At 35.8% G+C, this 23,515-nt stretch overlaps 2 protein-coding genes across 4 annotated transcripts; one reads left to right on the forward strand and one right to left on the reverse strand.

The window, feature by feature from the left end:
- Window positions 1-73: 73 nt before the first annotated feature.
- On the reverse strand, window positions 74-15,914 carry LOC128670561 (polyamine-transporting ATPase 13A3-like). Of its 2 annotated transcripts, none has more exons than XM_053746320.2 (21): window positions 15,693-15,914; window positions 13,332-13,559; window positions 12,796-13,024; window positions 12,380-12,584; window positions 11,815-12,028; window positions 11,414-11,544; window positions 11,118-11,300; window positions 10,513-10,701; window positions 9,895-10,107; window positions 9,465-9,602; window positions 8,909-9,022; window positions 7,902-8,175; window positions 7,321-7,451; window positions 6,780-6,903; window positions 6,547-6,606; window positions 5,817-5,918; window positions 5,283-5,437; window positions 4,946-5,169; window positions 4,597-4,745; window positions 4,194-4,381; window positions 74-3,464 (listed from the first exon to the last, which is right to left on the reverse strand). In XM_053746320.2, the coding sequence occupies exons 1-21, from the start codon at window positions 15,724-15,726 to the stop codon at window positions 3,318-3,320; spliced, it is 3,432 nt and encodes a 1,143-aa protein (XP_053602295.1). In that variant the 5' UTR covers window positions 15,727-15,914; the 3' UTR covers window positions 74-3,317. The 2 variants fall into 2 exon arrangements, with proteins under 2 accessions (XP_053602295.1, XP_053602296.1); XM_053746321.2 differs by having other exon boundaries at window positions 74-3,481.
- Window positions 15,915-16,546: 632 nt separating this feature from the next.
- On the forward strand, window positions 16,547-21,219 carry LOC128670562 (popeye domain-containing protein 3-like). Of its 2 annotated transcripts, XM_053746323.2 has the most exons (8): window positions 16,548-16,875; window positions 16,980-17,038; window positions 17,301-17,385; window positions 17,470-17,651; window positions 17,909-18,040; window positions 19,190-19,297; window positions 20,372-20,675; window positions 20,979-21,219. In XM_053746323.2, the coding sequence occupies exons 1-8, from the start codon at window positions 16,752-16,754 to the stop codon at window positions 21,200-21,202; spliced, it is 1,218 nt and encodes a 405-aa protein (XP_053602298.1). In that variant the 5' UTR covers window positions 16,548-16,751; the 3' UTR covers window positions 21,203-21,219. The 2 variants fall into 2 exon arrangements, with proteins under 2 accessions (XP_053602299.1, XP_053602298.1); XM_053746324.2 differs by lacking the exon at window positions 17,909-18,040 and having other exon boundaries at window positions 16,547-16,875.
- Window positions 21,220-23,515: the final 2,296 nt, after the last annotated feature.

The raw sequence follows: 23,515 nt of genomic DNA on the forward strand, positions 1-23,515 counted from the left end.
GTTTTCTAAAATCAATAACTAACTAACTTTCGGCAACGAGAAGATCAAATTAGATTTTGAAACAAAAACAGAGTTTGCATTATTGAAACATTTATTTATGGTCACATCCATCTAAAATGTCGTATTATTAGTAAAATTTAATATCGAACTACATTATCGTGAAATTGGACACAAAACAGTCAACAATTTCCAAATATTGGAGAAATATAAATATTATAGACAATTATATTAAGAGTTAAAAAGAACCACAATAATGCAGTTCAATAAATAACAAGTTCAAAAAGGGAATACATCGTTCAAAACTTTGCAAGTACCCTAAAGGATTGAAATTCATTTAAAAAACCTTTTATAGTATTATATCAGCGCTGTTGTACAATCTTATTTACTAACAGTTCTATAATAAAACTTACAAACATGATTGCATTGAATGCATTCATATCATGTAACAAATTACAATTCAACTTCCTTCCTCAGCGCTGACAGCTCATAATGCCAAACTTAGCATAATACTACAAACGAAGCACCAAACAAAATCTTAAATAAAAAAAAAGGAATGGTATAAAAGCACGAATCAATTGCATCTTCTACTAAGGAACTTCTGAATACTACGTAAGTACTAGGTATGAGAGCACTGCAATGCACTGCGACATCTAAATCTAGAATATGATAAGTACGACTATGAATATTGTGAAGTAATGTCAGAAATCAGTCTATAGTACATTTTGGGCTAGATCCTAAAGCTAATGAGATGTTAACTTCGTGTTCAATACGACACTGGAGGACAAATCCACGAAGGGTATCGCTACTAGTGAGATGATACTAGCTGCCGAAACATTTACCTAATCGTAAATTTTCGGCCATCTTGCCCATAGTACTACCGGCCGTACATATTATCCAATACATTTACCAGCGACTGTGGAGTCAATATCAAGTCCGTTGGACAACTGTATGTATGCCATCAGACACGAAGTTGACAACTAATATGTATTTGAATATGCCATACATATAACTATTTTTATACCAGAATATTTTAATATCTGCTATGAAGACGAGTAATTATAAGTACAAACATTTTTTATAAACTATTACTTTTTAACCAGGAACAAATTAGCTTTGGCAATTGAATAGTTTTAAATACGTAGAATATTGATTTAATAAAAAGAAAAAATTTTTTATTTCGTATGGCGATTAAATTACTAGATCATAAAGTATGAAGCAGTAAACTAATAAGATGCAAACCATAGAATTAAATCGCAAAAGCAGTAACCAAATGTGTTGCCAAAACTTATAAGTATTTAAAAGCTTTAAATCTCTGGGCAGTATATAGTTTATTGATTATTGCAAGTAGTTCACACAATCATAGATAAAAATAAAAGCACTAAATCACAAGCACTATGAGTGTAAATCACCACTCGCAACTAAGTACTGAATAAGTTAAAAATGCAATGCATATTACGAATTATTATTTCGGTATAGCCACAAAAAATCTAGAAGATTTTGTTGCATACAATGTAGAATTCACTTATAAATTACCTAAGTGCTATTACATAATTTAGGGGGCGTAAGTTTTTTTTAAGTTTGCTAATAATATCTAAAATTATAATGCAGCATACATTGGCCCAAAGTTACAATATCAAAGTTCTTAGTTACTAAACAATGGATGACAATAATGGTTAAAATGCTGAGCCAATGCATGCTGCATAACATAATTGTTAAAATAAATATATAGTTCTATCTAAATAAAGGTAACCCGCTGGGAACATAATTTACTTCATTTGATAATTTATTAATACATATTTATTTTATTTCATATAGTGATATTTCGTATTACTCAAATATGAGTTGGCTGGAAACATTTTCTCTATTAGAACCGATACTGATTATTCGAGTGGAATATAAGTAGATTCATCAACTATTATTTCATCATATTATATGTTGGTAACATTACGAATTTCCTGCAATACATTCTTAATTGACCAGTTTGCTACGTATACTGGTATACTTAATATAAACATTTAAAACACTGCTGTGCTATGGTAAGATAACATGAAGATATTATACCCTCGAATTGCCTACCACGAACAACGCCTTTTGGAAGCAAAACCCACATTCAACCACCATTAAAGGACGCAACTGTTAGTGTTACACCATATTACTAGGTTTTCCTCACATTCGGGTCGTACTTCTTTGATGTTACATACAAAATCACAGCCTTTCCATGCTTACAACAGTAAGCTACCATTCAACCGTAAATATTCAAAAATCACTGGTTGTTACATTGTCTAATGTACAGTCGCAAAGACGCGGCACATTTTTTCTTGTATCATTACGATACGATGACTACAAATGTGTGGACAAGATTTGGGACATAATACTTTTTGTGACTTACTTAATGACACGTATTTCACAAATAAAAATCTTGTTCATAACGCCACCGTTCCGTAATTATTAATGGTAATATATAAATCTTATCATAGTCACAAATCGGATATTATTTTAACAGATATGATATATTTTGTTGGACAACTGTTCTTAAGATCTTTCTTGGCTTGGCCGACAGCGCACTATGTCATTCTATTGCTATATTTTATATTAACAGAAAGTTATAATTTTAAAAATATTATTCATAATCTAACAATTATTTTTGGTGGTTTAACTTTGCCTAACATTTACCCTTTTCACTTATTAATCACGTTACATAAAATTCAATTCAAAGGATTAGTTTAATGATTGCACTTCCCATTAGCACGGACTTTGACATTTAAACGAATCTCCGTGAGTTGAATTTTACGAATGTAATATTACATTCTCACCTTACATAAAAAGTAATTAATACAGTAATGTAACTGATTGGCGATTTAATCGCTTTTTAGGTCTATAAAAATAAACAGGTATCTGGATAAAATCCAGTCAAAATAACGAATGAACAACGCATACTTTACAATCTCAAAATATAAATATACGTAGGTATATCACTGGCTTCAAGAACATCGGTTGTTACGTTACCTTAATATCCAGGCGATCTTTTTATTAATTTTTAACAAGGTGTTTTTTTTTTCTTACAACGTATTTGTTTAAGAAATAAAACAGGAAATTTTCAATCGAGAAGAACAAAAATGACTGAGAACAAATATGAAGAATAAATATTCGAATCACTATTACATTGTGCACTTAGCATACCATTCGGCCATTAATTTGTAAAGATGGTTCATAGATATGGTTTCTAAAAGGAGATTGGTGTTGATAAAAAGCATGCCTAGATAGAAAAGTGACGAAAGAGACAAGACGTCGTCACAGAGGAGTTGTGTGTAGCGGTGTCAGCAGATGTGGTGCGGCGACCGCGGCGGCCGCGGCGGCCACAGCGGGCACGCGGCGTCGCCGGAGCCCTGCTCCTTGTCGGCGACGCGGCGTCGGCGCCACCACCCGCACAGGGAACTTATTTTCGTCGGGTCCGACAGAGTAGCCTGTAGGCGACGTGACGCTATCTCTTTATTATTGAAATCGTATCTTAATCTAATTAAGTCAATGCATTGGGACAAGTCAAATTATACAAAAGTAAAGTAAATATGAAAAATTCTTTGTAAGAAATAAGAAATAGTCAATAGTCAAATAATGGTCCTAACACTGTAATAAAAGAAAACAATAAAGAAATAAATACTATTTACGAAAACTCTCATATAGAGTTGTGTTTGGTGGAAACTTATTTTTAATTTTTACGCTGGACTGTTTTTTTTAGATAAGCATTGCAGCGTAACGTATATGTTTAGGTTTTTATAAAAAAGTTCTTTATAGAAGCCTAAATAGACGTAATAACAAAGCTACCCTAATAATAATGAACATAGTAGTACCTGTTAAAAAATTTTCAAACTTTCAACATTCTAACTCTAAAAAGCAAGGTTAACCATCACAATGATGTTAATGTTAATATACCCCTAGACGGCGATCAATACAAAACACGGCACACCTCTTGTTGCTTCGTCTTCTATCATTAGCGATTAAGAATATAGCCGAGGTTAATGGCATAACCTACCTTCCAAGCTAGAGGCAAACACAAAGCGCTCTGTCCCGTTTCTCCACGCGTTTTCTTTCTTGTATGAGCGAAATAGAAGATATGACGACGTGACCTCAGTCTGCTCGAGGAAATACATTTTTGATCAACAAATTTAAATTAATTTAAAACCCTCAGTAATTACCTCTATAGCGATGGCCGCCAAGAGATGCAGCACAGGCAATAGTAGCAGATAGAAACGGAACACCATCTGTTCTGGGTTGTTGTAGTCCATGACCACCAGCTCCATCATATCCGCCAGCCACTGCCACGGGCCCAGCAGGCAACATAACACGAAAGTAGACTGCGTCAGTAGAGTTATCACCATCGCGTCTGTGGAAACATCAAATCGTTACATGTTATAAAAAGAAGGCCCACTGTGGCCTCTGTCTGCATGGTACTTTTAGTTTATCATATAAACTAAAAGTACCGGTCGGATTTTTGTATGGTGTTCACAATAAATATTGTGATTCCTCAGAACGGTTAAGGTGTAAATTTATCGTGTTAACAATAACACGCTCAATAAGAAATAAATATATTTAACTTACAATTATGGCAGAATGGTTGTCTGAAAGGCCACCCCTTAGCATACACACAGGCCATGATTAAGTACTGGAACGATGATGTGATGAACACCACCGTATTCTCCCAACAAAGCACCTGTTCGACGTTGGGACCGCCTTGCACTGGGGTGAACCTGCAAATAATAAATTTATTTAATATACATGTATATACGGTAAACGTATAACTTTAGGCACTTTTATTTAGTAGTTCATCTGTCTGATTAAAACCATCATCATCAGCAAATACAGACATTTAAACATCCTCATTGATGGGGCACAGGTCTTCATTATGGATGGATAAGGACATTTTATTATAGTGTCAAATAGAACTGACCAGGTCTGCTCATAAAGCAGATAGACGGCGGCGAGCTGCAGCAGCAGCGTGAGCGCCACCTGCAGCACCAGCGGCAGGATGCTGGCGCCCGCCACCAGCGACACGGGCGGCGACGCGGGCGTGAGGCTGGGGCCCGGCGCCGCGCGGCCCAGCGACAGCGCCGACAGCGTCGTCAGCACCAGGTCGATGTACAGGAACTGGTTGTTGCCCAGGATCGAGAAGAACTGCGAACCGGTTACACGATCTAATGAAGGCTCGCCGCTATAGTCCGTTATATTTCTTTAAATATTGAAGGTGGCAATGGAAAATGTAAAAATGTTCGAAACGAAATACTTACATTATAAAGAATGAGAATAGAGATGAACTGAATCAATGAGTAGAGAGCCATGTATTTGAAGATGGCGAAAGATGTGCTGAGCGCGCAACGTCCTTCCAGCGCCAACAGCTTCACGCATCTGATGTCTTGAGTTTGGGACGTAAACGGCGCCGCCACTAGAAATTAAAACATACGTTTCACATACAATTTCGTGTCGTTTAATATTGCCGTCATCCCGTGTCTTAATACGAGTACATGCAATTGTAAATAAAGGCATGTAAGTAGATCCTTACATATAATAAAGAAAGTCCTCTGCCGCGTCTGCCTATATGTTCGCGATAAACTCAAAACGCACGACTTTCATGCGTGTTTCACTAATATTATAGTGTGATGTGATAGTGTGATTCCTGAGGAAGGTTGAGGTGTGATATTTGTAAAGTTTTTACCCGAGCGAAGCCGGGATGGGCCGTTAGTAAATCAATAAAATACACGTACACAATATTTCAAATGACATAAAGAGCAAATAAATAATTAGAATAGTAGAACATTATATACCTGACGCGTCAGCCTCCGAGAGTGAGATGCCGACGTGCGCGGCCTTGAGAGCCCCGCAGTCGTTGGCGCCGTCCCCGCACATGCCCACGATCAGACCCTCGTCTGCGATGTACAATCATTTACGATTCATATCCTTACATATTATAGAACAAAGTCCTCTGCCGCGTCTGTCTGTTCTCGATAAACTCTAAAACTATACTCTGTGCGTAGTGCGACTATGATATTTACATTTCACCAACGAACCGATTGACAGTGAGACTCAGCTAACCAATCATAGTGCGCCATTGTAACGTAACGACAACCATACCACTATGTGATTGGTTCGCTACGTCTAACTTCTAACTCTCGACCCGGATATTTAATGTAATTTAAATTGATACAAAAGAAATAGGGTCTTGTGATCTTATAAGGCTTCCGTTTTTCCTTTTGGGATATAGAACCCTAAAAACGGATAAATGCCATTATTTATCCGCTATGATAGCGATACAGTTGTCAGTGTATTGATCGCTATGGATGTTTTACCACGCGCCATGAATAAAATCTTCTTAAAATAATATAAAATAAATATTATATTATTTTAAGAAGATTGCAGGATTTGGGAGGATTGATTGATGGGAATGCAATTAAATTAAATAAAAAACATTTGTGATCATTCCAATGTAGTTATTCCAAAGTTTTGTAGACTAGTTGTGTTTCTAAAGAGCAAAATATTGGTTTCCCTAATTTTTACCTTGCAAAGCTGTGATCAGTTGAGTCTTCTGGTCCGGGCCAAACCGACCGAACACCAGCCCTAAAAATATAAAATATATTGTAAATGACAGGAAAAATAGTAGATAAAAATAGACATAGCAGTATAACTTTTACTTATTTATGTATGTAATAAAATTGGTAAATTAAGCTAGTATTGAAATTGCAAGATTATTATCATGTCATAAATGTCGTGATGAGAATTAGGCAACTTACCTCGAGTCAAGATAGCCGGCATCAACTCAGGGTAATGTGCGCGGATGACCGCCCAGGTTTTGCCCTCCAACGCTAGTACGTATGCATCTATGGCAAGTTTAGGCGGTCCGCCTTCACCTACAACCTGTTAGCGAATAATTAAATATATTAAAGAGCTTTCCTGAGACTTAAATAGGAAAAATAATATATAAAAAAATTGAGGCAAGCTTTTGTTGTATGTGATCATGTTACCTTTAAAGAGACAAAAAAACATGCACATACATTACCATACCGTTGAGGAATTCCCTCGTTATTGTTGTTTGCCCAGCCCAGGACAGTGTTAAAAAATATATACAGACTAGAGGTTGCCCGGGGCTTCGCTCTCGTGGGAATTTTGAGATAAAATATAGCTTATAGCAATTTTGGATAAAATACCTTTCTAATGGTGAAATAATTTTTGAAATTGGTGCGGTAGTTTCGGAGATTACCCGCCTCAAACATATATAAACTCACAAACGCTTACCTCTTTATAATAACAGTAATATATTCAGATAGTACTAACCTCCATACAGAGCCTGGGGCGGGCGTCGGTGTCTGTCTGCTGATGGTCGACCGTGATGAGCACCAGCTTCTGATGCGGCTGCACCATGCAGCAGCCGCGGGCCACGGACATTGCCGTCATTATGTTGTCCCCTAGACATGTTCACACAGTTCAAAACTCCGTTCTAATTTGTTTCTAGTTTGTATCCATACATACATAATATTACAAATATTCGTCTGTCTGTTACGCTTTCACTATTAAACTACTAGGCAAATATTGAGAAATTTGGAATAAATACAACAGCTAAAGGCTGCCGCGGGCTGTGCTGCGGACATCAGCTAGTATAACATACGTGTGGAAACAAAAAGAATATTTAATGATTTAAAATATATTTCGAATTTTATTATCATCTACATTTTTGTCCCCTCAGATTGGACTAGCCCTACGTTTAGATGGGTAAGAAGACATAAAGAAACAAAAGTTAATTTATGAAAGCATTACACATAAGACAGACATATATTAGAAAGGAGAATTTAGATCAATCAATATTTTTTAACGCAAGTTTATCACACACTACATAAGATATTCAGAACCAAACATACCTGTCACCATAACTTGTCGCATGTTGGCTGCGTGTAGCTCCTTGATCACTTGAGTGGTTTCCGGCTTCAGGCTATTTTGCATGACTAGAAAGCCCAAAAAAGTCATGTCACACTCGAGTGCGTCCCTCTTGATCCGCTGCGCGTCCACCCATTTCATTTTGCGGTCCAACTTCTTGTAAGCCAAGCCAATCACGCGGAAGCCGTTTGATGTGTACTCGTTGAGGACCGAGCTGAAATCTTCTGGCAAACTCTCTTGTTTACACATACCTGCAACCTTAGAAAGTGATTTTAAAGTTATGATATAAGTTGAGTATAATGTTTGAGGTTATGGCCAAAAGTTAGTTAACACATTAAAAACAATATTATCTAGTTTCTTGAGTAGATTGCTAACATATCTATAAGATTTACACTTGCAATGATTTTTACACAAATCTCTTTCTTTCTATGCACTCAACGCATTAACCATTCTTTTGTCAGATGCCAATGTCTTTGATGTAAAATGGGACTACATGACGGACTCGTCCAAACGCTCCATACTAAATGATAATCGAACATGTCGTCACTGATTGACTAATATCTTAGCGAAAAAAGCTATGTTCGTTCTACAGCTACCATAATTATTGCGTTTGTCGTGATGACTTCTTAATATTAAAAAAATTTAGTTTTTTACGATGGTTGTTTATTTATATATATTTTTTTTAAATAGACTCACCATCAACTCAAAATGTTTTCATAATGATTCAGCCGTATTGTTACAGTCTATGAATTGTATCAAAATGGTCTTATATAAATCTATTTTATCATATATTTTTTCAATTTTCTGACCTTGTCTTCTACCCTATTCTTCATGCGCTGTCGCATTATAAGTATCGCAAGTTATTTCTGTCGCATTCTGTCCATATCAAACAGTTGTTAATATTGTTTAGCTTAAAGTATGCTTTAACTTTTAACGAAGAATAGTGTAAATGGATAGTGTAAAAATGAATAATTAATCAGATTTAAATTACCTTTTCAGGAGCACCCTTAACAAAGTAAACCATTTGCGGCTGGCCGAGTACTCTGGCAATGACTCCCATCGACTGCTGCGACGAAGAGAAGTGGAACCGTCGTAGCAAACCAATCTGAAATGGTACATTTGTTTCTAACGTGAAGCACGCTTACAGTGTTTATTATGTTCCATTATGTTCACTGGCGTTTCTAATAATAAAATCTTATATTGGGTACATGAACAAGTATTTTAACATTAACTTTAATTAACATTATTAACATGATTATAATCCACTGCTGTAGAAGACAGAAAAAACAATAAATACATGTATGTTATGTAAGCGTGAATATAAGATTTTCAACAAACTTTAAGTCGGATGGAAAGCCCAGAAAAAATACAAACGGATATCGGATATAATTTTGGTTATGAGATACTATTATTCCAGTAATTTGTTCGAAGATAAACCATGCTTTTTTTTGATGTATTAAAAGTGGAAAAGTTAATTTGTTAAATATTAATTTATATATGGTATTATTTAATACATAAACATAGTAATGTTGGATCAAATAGTTTACCTCATAGGGAATCTCCATAGTGAAGGGGTCATAATCGTCCAAAGCATGCATTTTCTCTTCACGATTGGGGGCGGGCTTGACGATGGCCGGCGTCAAGTTGTCGTACCGAGTGGTCTCTGGTCCGGGCTCCTCCAACACCTGGTTACAACATAGTTAATAAATTTCTACATAAAATTCAAAGGACAAGCTTCTTGTTTTTTCAACCAACTCAAAATGTTGATATAATGATCCAGCAGCATTGTTACCGTCTATGAGCAGATATCGTATAAAAATATTTTTCCCGATATTTTCCCGATGGTCATATGGACCATGGACAGTTTCCTTTAGGTTAGGTATTCATTTTTATATCCTGCAACTTCAAAAATATAAAAATACCATCGTAATAACTATGTTTCATAATCAAATAAATAAATTATTTAAAAAAGCTCACCCATTTAGTAAATTCAAACATCTTCAAGTCCAAAGGGTCACCCTTAAGTTGTCCCTGGATGCTGGTGAGTGAGTGGCAGGAGGCCAGCGCTTGTATGAGGGGGCTCGAGGCCGGCAGATCATTTACATCCACGACGCACTTGCCGAACTTCTCGGTGGACTGCGCCGGGATGACTGAGTAAAAATCCAGCCCGTCTTCTGTTAGAGTACCAGTCTACAAAAAAGATGAAATTGTTTGATATTGGTGTCCAGGTTACTCGAGCCAACAACACAAGTTAAGAGATAAACATTCGAACACGCCCCCACCAGCGACAGATCGGCAAACTCGCCAGCATCAGCTCTAAGGAAACATGCATGGAGACTCAACATCGCATTGAAGATTGTCCGATGTAACTTCTAATTCTGACCCACAATACAACACTCCGCATGTACACGCCGTCCTTTTTTCATATACGAGTACCCTGCCGAGACGGCAACGTGGCAGTTCACCATTTGCACAGAGGCGCAACACGTTATTGAATACCGTCGACCTAGGTAATCTATTTTATTTGAAAATTCAGTCTTCTCGTATACACCCCACCCCATCGCGAAGTAAAGAGATACATGGAAGGAACCTTACCTTATCAAAGCACATAACCTGCAGCTTGCCACACATAACGATCCTCGGCGGTGAGACGCAGAATATCTTGTTCTTCTTGAGCCGCCGCTGGCTGTACACGATGCCCGCCGTCATGGCGGCCGGCAGCGCGGGCGGCACCACGATCGTGATGATGTCCAGAGTGCGCAGGACTATTGTGCCTACGTGACTCTGGAGAAGATAGGACAGAACAATAAATACATTTTGAAAACTATTTTTTTTTATATTTTAAGGGTTAAATAGTAGAGAATGCTACTAGGTAATTTCGCTTTTGTGTCATATTATTATTTTGGCAAATTAATAATGCTTCAAAAGCCAAAACAAATAAAAACTTAATGCCACGTTATAACTAAGTGTGTGTCACAGCAATGGCAACCAAATATAAAACTTGTAAAGGTTTATTTTTCAAAGGCATCTCAGGCTTAAGAACGTTACAAAAAAAACAAAAAATCCTGAATTACGTTCAGATGAGAGATGAAAACATCGAAAATAGTCCAAGATTAGAAGAGTCCAATCAAGGTCTATCAAGGTCTCAGAAGTAGAAGACTATTAAGTATGTATTTAGAATTATATCTATTAATACTTACGCCTCTCAAGACATACAGCCAGATAGAATAAGCCATTCCGATCGCGGCGATACAGAACATGAAAATAACGAATTTGACAGCATCCTTGTAGAACTGGAAATCGAAGGGCTTTGGGAACAGTATACTCTTGATCAGTTCCCCTTTGGCCGTGTAGAATCCAGTGCGAACCACTTTTGCTAGAACCTGTATTACAAATGTACATCTCATAATTTATTGTACTCACAATATTATATCTAACGAAACAATACAACTAATAAATACATAGAGAAAGGGAAATAATTTTTTTAATGTCTTACTTGATTATTGCCATAAAATCTGGTCTGTATGACATGAGTGCCAGCAAACAGCGTATGCCGCTTGTGGCCTTCCGTTGAGTAAATTTCATTTGAAGGGCAAGGCGGGCCTTTCATCACTGGGACACTCTCTCCTGTTAACGATAAACAAAATATTTTTGAGTGTCCTATCAAATGCGTCAACTTATAAATTTAATTCCAATTTGTATTGAACGAATATCAAACTAGATATTGCTTATTATGGGATCGAAATGGGATCGTCAAGTCTCTTTCATCTGAACGTTTGTAACATTTTTTCCTCAGCCTCAGTGCTGGAGTCCAGAGTTTGCTTTCCTACATCTTCACCTCCACTTCGCACGGTCGTCGGGCGTCCAGCGGCAGCTCCAACACGTGCCCCCACTAACCTGTGAGCATACTCTCGTTGACGATGCAGGTGCCGGTGAGCAGCACGGCGTCGCACGGCATCACGCAGCCGTCCAGCGGCAGCACCAGCACGTCCCCCGGCACCAAACGCCCGCACCCCACCACGCACTCCTCGCGGCCGCTGCGCGACGGACGCAATACTGTCACCGTGAAGTTGCTCATGCTGCCTGCCATCCGGTGGAGGTTTATGCTCATCTGTTTTGTGACATTTCACTTTAGATGTTACCGAGATAGCAATTATAATGTCATATTACTTATTCACACATAACTATTTTGATTAACACGGTAACAAAACTATAGTTCCATGAAAATCCTAAGATTTTGTAAATGATTCTTGCTTTATTTTTTTTAACATTATCAGATTTTAATCATAGTTATTAGAAAGCAATTACCTACCTACCTACTTAATATGATAAATAATATAATTGCTTTAACTTTAACAATATTTTAATAAAGCAATCATAAAAATGTAAATATTTATCATCTAGACTAGATTAACCCATTTGATATACATTGCATAACTTAATACACTTGTGACAATATTACCTGTTTTGTCTGGTACAAGGCCAGCATACAGGAAACCGTTGAGAGAATAAAGACGCACGAAGCATACTGATAGTATTCGTCCATTGACCAAAGGATTATGGAAAATATTTGAAACAGGTAGAATGGATTGAACACTTCATTTACGAACAAAGTCCAATAGCTCTTTACTTCCACTTCGACTGAATTGTCTCCATATAGTTTGATTCTGAAAAAAAAAGAATAATACAATCAAGTATTTTAGACAAGTAATACAAGTCACCAATGCTCTTATTAGTGGACATTTTAAAGTTTAAGAGTGAACATACACAACATACTTCAAAATTTAAATATAAACTTCGTTTTCATGTTATGAAAGTTTATTATTACATAATAATGCATGAGTTTCCAAAAGCCTTTCACATTTTGTAAGGACTTACAATTCATTTTGCTGCCTTTTGTTAATTCCTGATAGATTTTCCATCAACAAAGAAACGGTTATCTTTTCATTTAGTGCCAGAACATTTACAAAGACGCCCTGATCATGAAGCCAGATGAACCGGCTGTGTTGGTAGATGAAATAGCGAAGTTTGTTGTCCCGGTGATTAGACAGGTTGAGATCAACTTCTTCCACCTTTACTATCGTAAACAGCTTGTCGGAGCTAATCACTAAAATAAAAAAACAATATTTGTAACAGTTTATCCAGGTAGGTAAGACATTCATATATATTTTCGGAAAATTTACTTCATAGGTATATAATTTTCCCGCTTACATTTGGGGCTTTTACGCAGTCAGAGGTCCGCGTTAGAAATCTTTAACTTTTGAAGATTTGACTATGATTTTATGGCCAGCCGCTTGCCTAATGTAAACCCTCAATTTTTATCACCAAAAATTGTTCGCCCACGCGAACGAAGTCGCGGGCATCAGCTAGTATGTAATATAAGAGAAACTTTGATTGGAGTCACAATTACTCACCACATATAGCATCAGCCATTTTCAAACTGCATTTTATGTATTTTAATTGGTTGTACCGTGGATAAGAAGCTAAAATAAAGTAAGGTATGCCGCATAGTAATATGCAAAATAAATGATAAAAAATGGTACGTATTTTGGAATACTTCAGCCCATAGATCTTTATGATTTGCTCGTCGCCATTGTTTTCCAGTGTCTGCCATTGGGCTTCGCCGATAACTTCATATTCGTCTGCAAAAAAGAAATTAATCAAGTATTAATCAATATCATCAGTCATGGATTGGTCAAGTCTGAAAGTTTAATACATCAGTAAGTATAGTGTTTTAATACGACAAGGGAATTTTCCCAATATTAAAACAGTTTTGTTTCACAAAATCATGTAAAATTTCTGATTGGACAAGTCTATGAAACGTTGTAACGTGTCAAGCCTATTGGTAGTATCAAATTGCCAAATATTATGTTTCGATATGTTAAGCCAGGTTTAAATATCGATTCGTCAGTTCTTCAAATCTATGGCTCAAAATGTTTGATTAGTAGGTACCTACCCGACAAAAATTATTACCAGAGGTTTTGACACTCAGTGTGTTTTAATACTTTCCTGGATGCTTGGTGAAACACAAAAGAAGTTTAATTGTTACACCTGCTCTATAGCAGTCATGGGCTATTATTTAGATACAAACATTAAATACCTAGTGTACCTGCACCCGATTTCAGAAATTAATAAAACAACATCAACAATAATTGTCAAACAACACATAAAAAAATCAAGTATAAAACATAATAGAATCATAATATAATAGAGAATTACACAATCTTAATATTTATTAATCATATAAAAAAAGAAAATACTGAAGAATATGGAGTGGTCCTATAGAAGTTACTAGTTGGGAATACTACTACAAGTACAAAATAGGTAATCGGATCTGATTGGTCCTCCCTTTCTAAAGCTAGTTCACCCAAAAGTGTGTAAGATTATTTCAAACACCAATATTTTTCTTGAGTTTACATTATAGGGCATGTTGTAGTCACTTAGATCAATCATATAGTTTACTATGCTAAATGATCATTATCATATGAAATGTTTGCCCAATGAACAATAAATTTACAAATGAAATTTTTGAGTGGTCTTCATAGCAAAGCAATTCAGATGATCATCGATTCATTTCACTTATAAATACATCAATAGTGAGTTCTTTAAATTAATAAAGGTATTGATAGTTCTGTATCTTAATGACAACAGAATTTACACAGAACATTGAATCATACATATAATATTTATGCAGATTATTATGGATAGAATCCATGGTTATGTTCAAATGATGATTAAACTGTCTTGGCTTGGAATTATCCATTGTAATATATACTAAGATATTTTTTAATTAGCCTTTTGTGTCCCACTGCTGGGCAAAGGCCTATAAAGAAACATATTTAAAATAAATAAATTCAAAAATCTGTTTGTTACAGTCATTTTAAAGAAATTTAGCATGCATATACTTAGTTGAAGACCCAAATTCAAACATAGGTTACATTTTCAAATTTCTACTCGCAGAGACCTGAAATGAGGCTGAGTGTGTTTGTATGAGAAATGACATTTGAGACATTTTTTATTGAATATCATACAAAAGTTTAAATTTCATATGTATGAAGACATGCTTATTTTTGTTATAAAAATGAACAAATTTGAGGCACACTCAAATCTATAATGAAAAAATTATTGTGAATTTGCTTTTTATTATAGGTCAATGACATTGAATTCCATTCATTACACACTCAATTGTTTTAACAGTTGGTAGTAGTTCAGAACGAGCACAAACTAATTAAGGGCCAGCTCTGGAATACAACAAAAGAATTACCTACAATTGCACAATATTGGATAACTAACAAGATATTACAGACACTATCGTACTGATGATCCTGTGGCTGTAAAAAATAATATTTAAAAGTTATGACATTTGTTCTGAATAATAAAATCTATTAATATTATAGAGGACAAAATAACATAGAAAACCAAAGCGAACTTGTTGTTCTATCTATAATGATTTTTTAAAATGTATATGGTATATTTCATTACTTGTTTTATTACTATGTAAAAAAAGTAATTAGAATAAAACCTCGGACGCTGACTAACTAAAAACAAATATCCTACATAGCATTTTTTCAGAGAATTGATCGAGATATTGGATGAGTCAATGAGCAAATGAACATGAAGAAGTATTTGTTTGGTTATTTTGTCTTAAGGTTTAGTAATTCTTATCAACATCGATTTATAATACAAAATGCATATTGGACTCTTGTTTTATGCTTTATTAGATTTTAATTAAACTACGTAGCAAAAAATCAATAAATAAGAAAAATCTTTCTTACCATTGGCAACGGTGGCATTGCTCATGTTCAGCATTGCCGCAAAAACTGATCAATTCTTGAAACACAAAACTTTAGGGCATATTACTTAAATATTATTTATATTTTTAACTGATGCTACCTCATTGCAGTTATAGATAATATTATTTCATTTAATGAAATCCAATTTCTCACATCACACCTTTTCAACGAGTGCATGAAAGAAATCAATCAATCGCAGCCAGAGACAGAGACCGAAAACGTCAAATCTAATCAAATGTCATCTTTGTACAGACAAGATAGGATAGACAAGCAAGAATATAATATTTATTCGGCCATTCCGTCCGAGGACACATGTGTGTTAAAATTACGTAGTTTTATTATACACTAAGTTTAAAAAATATAGAAACGTCTGAATTTGAAAGATGCCGCTGACCGTAGTAGAGAAAGCTATAGACCTCGTAATTTCACGCACTTCACTCATACAAGAAACAGATGTACGTGTTGGATATACATAAGAAGAAACGACACAGAGTGTTGACTTCTTTTATCCCTCATCACCGGCCCGACCCAATCTGCCATTTTGTTTGGAATTATATATATTCTATTTTATTTGGTTGCACTCGTCCGTCGTCTATATAATATAGTTTTCTTCGTCTTACAAAATATTACCATGCCCGTCACGAGTTAAAAAAATTATAGAGACCATAGACTTTTAGTTTTATGCTAATCGCTTCTAGATGGCGTAGATGTAAGGTAGCTACGAACTACGAACGGAAAAGCGGAAAACGTTTTCCGGATGTTATTGATTTAGCGCGATGTCGAGAGTGGAAGCGAGAGGTAATGATCTTTCTAGTCTATATCTATCTCTCTCATTTCGTGCGTTGCTCAGTCAGTATCAGTAGCGTTTCTTTGCTCGTTGACTACAAATAAAACATAGGTACCTAGTGATTATATTCCTTTTTGACTAGAACTTGAGACGAGAAAATAATACACGATGAAACAACAATAGTAATAATAGTAAAAATATTTAATAAATTGACTGAGATTTATGACAGAATACGAAAAGTTGCCCATTTCGACATGTCGCAAGGTAGCTCAGCTATAAAATCAGACTTTTTAGAAATTTCAGAATATAATTACACATGGCCAGGTGAAAATGGTACACTTCAAGATTTTGGGACTATAAATTATACAATGCCGTCGGGTATGTATCTGTCTGTAATAGATTTCTTCATTTGATATGTAATTATTTTGATGCATGAATATGTAGGTATATGCCACATTGTTTTTACTTTCATATACTTCCAGGTCCATGGTATTGGCCGTGGTGTCCATTGTGGAGAAATCCTCAACATCCTTTATTTCAAGTTAGTATCATCTATATATAAAAGAACAAACGTTTTTTTACTAATCAACGCGCAGCCTAAACCTTAGAAGCTATAAACGCGTAGCTTTAGGAGAACTTTCAATTAGATCGTGTTTCGTAGTGCTCAGTTAAGAAAGTAATTTTCAAAATTAGACCCCAAAAGGGGTAAAAATTAGGGGTAAAGTTTGTGTGAAAAGTAACGAAAATCTTTACTGATCTACTTGAAAATTGGCATAACAAAAAAATTATATTGTTTGTTTCAGTTATCCAATATATTTTTTGTGGCATCATATTGTGCACCTAGTACAAAAAAAGGACAACTTTGGATGCACACAATATTAATATTTGGTGAGTCGCCTGCCCCATTTATTTATAACTGTAAATTAATTTATATCTATTTGTAAAAAATAATTCCATCGTCAATGTTGTCAGGATTCATGCTGTACTCCATTTGGGCTTGGCACATGATTTGCTCGCCAGACGCCTTCTCTTGGAACTTTGGATTTATGTTCCTCAATCTAGCGCAAGTCGTGTATCTGGTGTATGAGATGAGACCAGTAAAATTCGACCCAGAGCTCGAAGAAGTGTACCATACGTTGTTTGAGCCATTCAAGGTGTGTAAGATCGTTTTGGGTTACATATGAATGCACTAATATTGCTATTTAGCTCAAAAGATCTTCGTTTTTCATTTAGGGAATAATTGCCTTCCGACGAATATTTCTGGATAGACAAAAATTACGGTTGGTAACACAACAATTACAAATACGATACTGAATACCTATTCTTGTCAAAATAGATTTTAATCAATTATAATAAAGATTTCGTAACACGTTGAAGAATAGTTCGGCACATAACTTAAAAATATTTTAAGGTAACTAGATTGCAATTCAAGAGGATGGTGTCTCCTGACTTTGCCCATGTAATGTCGTTACACGCGGGAGAAGCATACGCCATGCAGAACCTTACTAAGACTGATCGACTTGGCCTACTGCTGTCAGGAAAAGTAAGCAAAGAGCTTCCGTCCCAATTATATACATATATATCTACACATACCTACTTGCAGTTATTAAATGAATATGCATTTATTGAATGCATGCCACTAGAGAGTTACATTGTTATTTATCAAGTATTTCACTTAGGGGTCGTCCATTAATCACGTGAGGCTTGAAAAGGGGGAGGGGGCAACAAAAATCATGAAATATTTTTTTAAAGGGGGATAATAATGCTCAAAAAAAACATCACGTGATTAATGAACGGCCCCTTAGTAATAACGAAAAATAATACGACTGCGAAGTGGAAACACATGCATTTCATCACTGTTCAAAATGTTATCTTTCCGTTGTTTCCCTGACGGAAATAGCAAACGATTTTCCTTCCACTAAGAATTTACTCCAATAAGTAACTTTTTATCCTCAATAAATCTCTATGCAAATGCGTTAAGCATTCAATGGCCCGTCATACACCGGGGAAATTTTAAACATTTTTCGCGCATTCTTGACGTATGTAGCAAATGAATGTATGGGGTCTTATGTATGTAGCAAAATTGCGTAAACGTGCTTATAGAAGGCCGATAACACCACTTCGCATATTTTAATAAGATTATTAAGATTATTTTTTTTTATTAATTTCATTTTAGTTATGATTAAGTAGTACGTCGTCAGTTAATTATTCTTGACTTTTTCAAATGTTTATTTTTTATGAGCGAGTTTATTTAAACCATGGAATTAGTAGGTACTCCGTCGAAGTACTTACTAAATCCATGGTTTACACTACCTATAAAATATGTCGTGAAATATTCAATTTTTTGTTTTTGCGTAACTTCTTGTGTGGAATGCAATGCCAGTGTATAACACTACATGTCAGCCTACTGGCAACGTTTATGATTATAGCCCTCTATAATTTTCTTTATATAGTGCGTATAAATAAACTTTTATTCAACTAGTTATGGTAGGTAGGTACTACAGGTAGGTTTTAATTTACACCTTTTATTTACATAATTAAAGACCATTATAATAAAAAGTAGAGCATTATGCTCACCGTATTTAGAGGTTTATTAATATTATTTATAAAATAGGCTCTTTTCCTTACTTATCTTAGTTTAAATGTAAGAGAAAATTTTACTTACATTACATTTTTCTGAATATACCCATAGGTGAACGTGATGAGTGGGCACCAGTTCCTTCACCCGATTCTACCTTGCGAGTTCCTAGACTCACCTGAGTTCGAATCCAGTAGAGCAACTATAGATGAAAAATTTAAAGTGAGTTTTTGAATGATCTTAGTGATTTAATAAATACTATGGTATATTATATTCTCATTGTAGGTTTATTTTTAATTTGTCTATTCAGGCTAAGCTTAAATTGAAATAAGTCTATTTACAGTTTCTTACTTACTTTGCTGGCCAATTTTCCCACGTTTCGAACCGTCATTAAAATGAGATATTGTACTACTCTTTCCCCCTTCCTGCAATATGTTTACGTCAGCTGAGAGCATCTTATTTTACGCAAAAAACGGTTCACTGGAAGTCGGATCCGCTTATTAAGTAGCGCAATGGGCTAGCTAACACGCAGCCCAGACCAATGGGTTCATTATTCAGTGACGGGGGAGGAAACCCGATAGACGATCCTTACAGACATAAATTATGTAATTAGTTTATATGCGAAGATGATGTGTGTTGAAAGATAGTGCCAAATCAAAGCTGACGAAAAACGTTTTTTTGAAGGATATATTATTTGAAATTAATGAATGGTATCGAACGAAGAAAATACTTCCTCATTTACAAACATGTTTTGAGTAGTATATTATAAGGAATGTTAGACGTGGAATATTACGTACGACAATAATAATCCAATTAATAATGCTACAAACAAATCTGATTTTTACCACTTAACTAAGTAAGTATACATAAATCTGCTATCGCCACGATCGGTTTACATTCCATCGCGGCATCACTTTGGCATTACCTACCCCATTCCGGTGACCTAATTGTTGTCTGATATGGCCGTGTAACAGCGAAGCTGGCTATAAATGCAATAAACTGGGTTAAATATCGATGAACTCTAACACTCATGTTCTGCTGATTTGAACTGCCTTATTGCAACGTTGCCGGCTGCATTATGATGGTGAATGGTCTGTGGTACCTAATTGAGATTGCTGGCACGCTAGATTTTGGAGATATCAAACTTTGTAGTTAATACTATTTGTGGCGGAAATGAAACTACTGACTACGAGCATTTGTGAGTTAGACGTGTTCAATATAAGACAGATTTTAAGCTTCCTTACCTACGAGTTTTGATAGATGTTCAACTAACTACTTACCTATTATTATTTTTAGGTATCGATAGTGGCCGCCTCTTCCTGTCGGTATGTATACTGGCAGCGGAGTTCTCTCGAATATCTATTCGTCAAGGAGGCGTACCTGGCGAGCGTGGTATCCACTCTGATAGCCCGGGACATCACCACAAAGTTATATGCGATGAACAACAAGATAGTGACGGAGAGGGGCTCTCACTTGGACATAAGGTTGCCGAGTATATCCCACGCGTTGGCTCGAAGCCCTAGAAGGCTGCGGTCGACACAAGCTAAGCCGCCGCCGCCGCCGACTACAGTGCAACCCGTGCCTCCTTTGAAACGCCCTAGTGAGTTTTCTAGTTTTGTGTACACTTTTTCATCATTTTTATTTTATTTATCAAGTTTAATTTTTCTTTTTTTATACTAATGAGGCCGGCCCACCTGGAATGATGGAAAGTGGTCACCATAGTATATGGACCTAGCAATAGACACATTCTATAAAAATAATACCGTCGTATTTTAATTTATGTTGATAAAATAATTGCCTACTAAACCACAACTTAGTCACCCTATTTTTGTTATTAAAAGATCCGATAAGTTGAAATGTGCCTACTTAAATATCTCATTTCAAAAGATATTTTTTGTTCCAGATTATTGGGCACGCGAAACCGATCATCTTATGGCCACAGTGAAAAGAAATGGCATTCCAAGTCCATCATACGAAGGCGGCGACGAAGAGCTGATGCCGTTGGCAGCTCACGAGGCGCCCGCTGCTTCTTCTGATGATCTGTCAGTCGCCGACAGCTGTCAGGACACCTCGTCCAAATACCACAGCTGCGAGGCGGTGGAAACCGATGACGAACTTAGGCATTAAATGTTTCGTTCACCAAATTTTTTTTTAATTTACTATTACCGTTTACAGTTTATATTTAGCCTAACTGCGCCCCGGGGCTTCGCATCAGCATGCGAGTCCGGTTACTGGTACATGAAATTTCATCAAACTCAGTTTAGCGCTTTTGATTTAGTTTCGGTACATACATATCCATTCACCTGAGCCAGCCTCACATTAATAATAAAACAAAATGGGAATCTGCTTTCCCGCTTCAATAATTGTTCATGATAAAATCGAAAATCATAATTTTATTAAATTATTAAAATTACTTTCGTATAGGTACGAAAGTTTATGTGAGCAAATCGAAACTCTTTCATTTCTTTCAATATATCATATCGAATACATACTTACTCGAATGAAGCCAAATCGCATAATATGTGCATGTGTCGTCCGCTCTAGGTACATCTAGGATAAGTAATTGCTCATATTATCCAACTATTAATGACAGTACTTTGAAAGGTCGGGGCGGTGATAAAGTCCAAGCGATCGGACAGTGCCACCCCGTAAACGTAAAAAACCAATTAATCAACCTAAGTAACTAGATACCTGCCTACAGGACCTAAATGTCTTTACAGTTACGTCCAGTGTAGAGTGTAGGTATGCCTAATAAAAATACGTGATCTTTAATTTTATGATTTTCGTTTTATAGGTGTAAAAGTACGGATTAATTTTATTATTATGAACTACCTACTGTTTATAGAGTGTTTTTAATACATAATATAATATATTTGAATAATCATATATATATAATATATTTGCATAATCTAAGAAGGTAGTTAAGATTTATCTATTCTAGATACATTTTCTCATAGGATGTAGGTAAATTGCCTGATCTAAGGTAGGACTATAACTGCAACTAAATCTTAATTTATCTTCATATCCTGTAACTAAGAACTAAATGCCTCCCAATCCAGCCAATCTGTCGAATGAACAAAGTGTAGTCGTTTGGCGCCGCCACAGCTCGGTGTTGCCAGCAGCGGCCACCATTTCTGTTTAGATGCCAAACACCACAGATGTGACCCAACAGCCAAATGAAGCTCATATAACCTCTGTAGTCTTGTTGGCAGCACACTTTTTTGGCTGCTACTTCGAACCTGGACCTCAAACGGTAAATAAAGTTTATACCTTCAATCTAAACTCACTATAACTAGGTGCATCTGTATGAAAATTTTCATTTTCCAGCTTTACAATGCATAAAGATGTACATAAGGAATTATGTATGTGATTAAGGGAGACAAATTTGGATTCCAGAAACTATACATATCCAGACAAAGATATCTGAATGATGTAATGCTAAGAAAATGTCGCTTTATTGAACTGTATAATCTTCAGATATATGTACTTCTTAACTATTACCAATTTTTCTACTTTTACTCGTAAGAATGTTGTTAAATGTTTACGCTTCTTCATGCAAACTTCTGTAATGGGGTAAGCAAACTTGTTAAGGTGTGCGAACCTGGGCTTAACCTCCAATCGATTTCGCATTTGCTGGCCAGGCAGCCTGGAATCTAGATCAAAGTTTGCCAATCTGTTGGCTTCGAACTCCTCCATTGATTTCCGGCTTCACGCCACAAACTTAACTAATCATCAACTGCTTGATTGGACAGTATTTGAACAATGGAACTGGAATACTGTTTGACGATAACATATCTCAAATATTACAATAGAATCAGTACCGGATAAAGTCTGTGCGGGGCCCGTAGCAAATGTAATCATGGAGCCCTAGAGTTACATTGCCTACTTGTAAATATAACAGAACATTTACAAAAAAGCTTTACGTGATTTAATGCATGCAAATTTAGAAATAACACTCGTCAAATCATTTTTTCTAAGTAAATCATTTTCTATATTCATTATAGTGAGGTCATTCAAACATTCTTGTCCCATCGTGTTCCTTAAAACATTTTTTATTCGTTTTAATGTTGAAAAAGATCGTTCTCCACTGCAGTTTGTGATCATCAAAGTCAAATAAATGCGTAATACTATTTCTACAATTGGAAAACACGATTCCAATGAATGTTTTGTTAGAATTTTATAAAATTGGAGTTCCGAAGCGTCGTGCTTTTTGCTGTTAATACTAGCAGCCACATCTGTTTTCAGCAGCTGTTTTCAACAATACTTACAAGAGAAATCCCCTACGGATTTATGGTATTGCCAACTTGCTACATAAAAATATACCTACATAATTAGTATGGCCAACGCTCACTTTGAGAATAGCTTAGGTGTATTACACATTTGTGGGTTTTTTAAGCACAGGCGCGGGGCCCGTAGCATTTACTGCCTCCTGCTACATGG

Source organism: Plodia interpunctella, chromosome 6, assembly GCF_027563975.2.
Source record: "Plodia interpunctella isolate USDA-ARS_2022_Savannah chromosome 6, ilPloInte3.2, whole genome shotgun sequence".
Lineage (NCBI taxonomy): Eukaryota > Metazoa > Arthropoda > Insecta > Lepidoptera > Pyralidae > Plodia > Plodia interpunctella.

Coding starts and splice junctions, on each gene's coding strand:
- LOC128670561 (XM_053746320.2), bottom strand. CDS start 15,726: ATGCTGAACATGAGCAATGCCACCGTTGCCAATG. Junction 11,545..11,814: donor CAACGAGAGTATGCTCACAG/GTTAGTGGGGGC, acceptor TATCGTTAACAG/GAGAGAGTGTCCCAGTGATG. Junction 3,465..4,193: donor TGGCGGCCATCGCTATAGAG/GTAATTACTGAG, acceptor CGTCGCCTACAG/GCTACTCTGTCGGACCCGAC.
- LOC128670562 (XM_053746323.2), top strand. CDS start 16,752: ATGTCGCAAGGTAGCTCAGCTATAAAATCAGACTTTTTAGAAATTTCA. Junction 16,876..16,979: donor AAATTATACAATGCCGTCGG/GTATGTATCTGT, acceptor ATATACTTCCAG/GTCCATGGTATTGGCCGTGG. Junction 17,039..17,300: donor CTCAACATCCTTTATTTCAA/GTTAGTATCATC, acceptor TGTTTGTTTCAG/TTATCCAATATATTTTTTGT.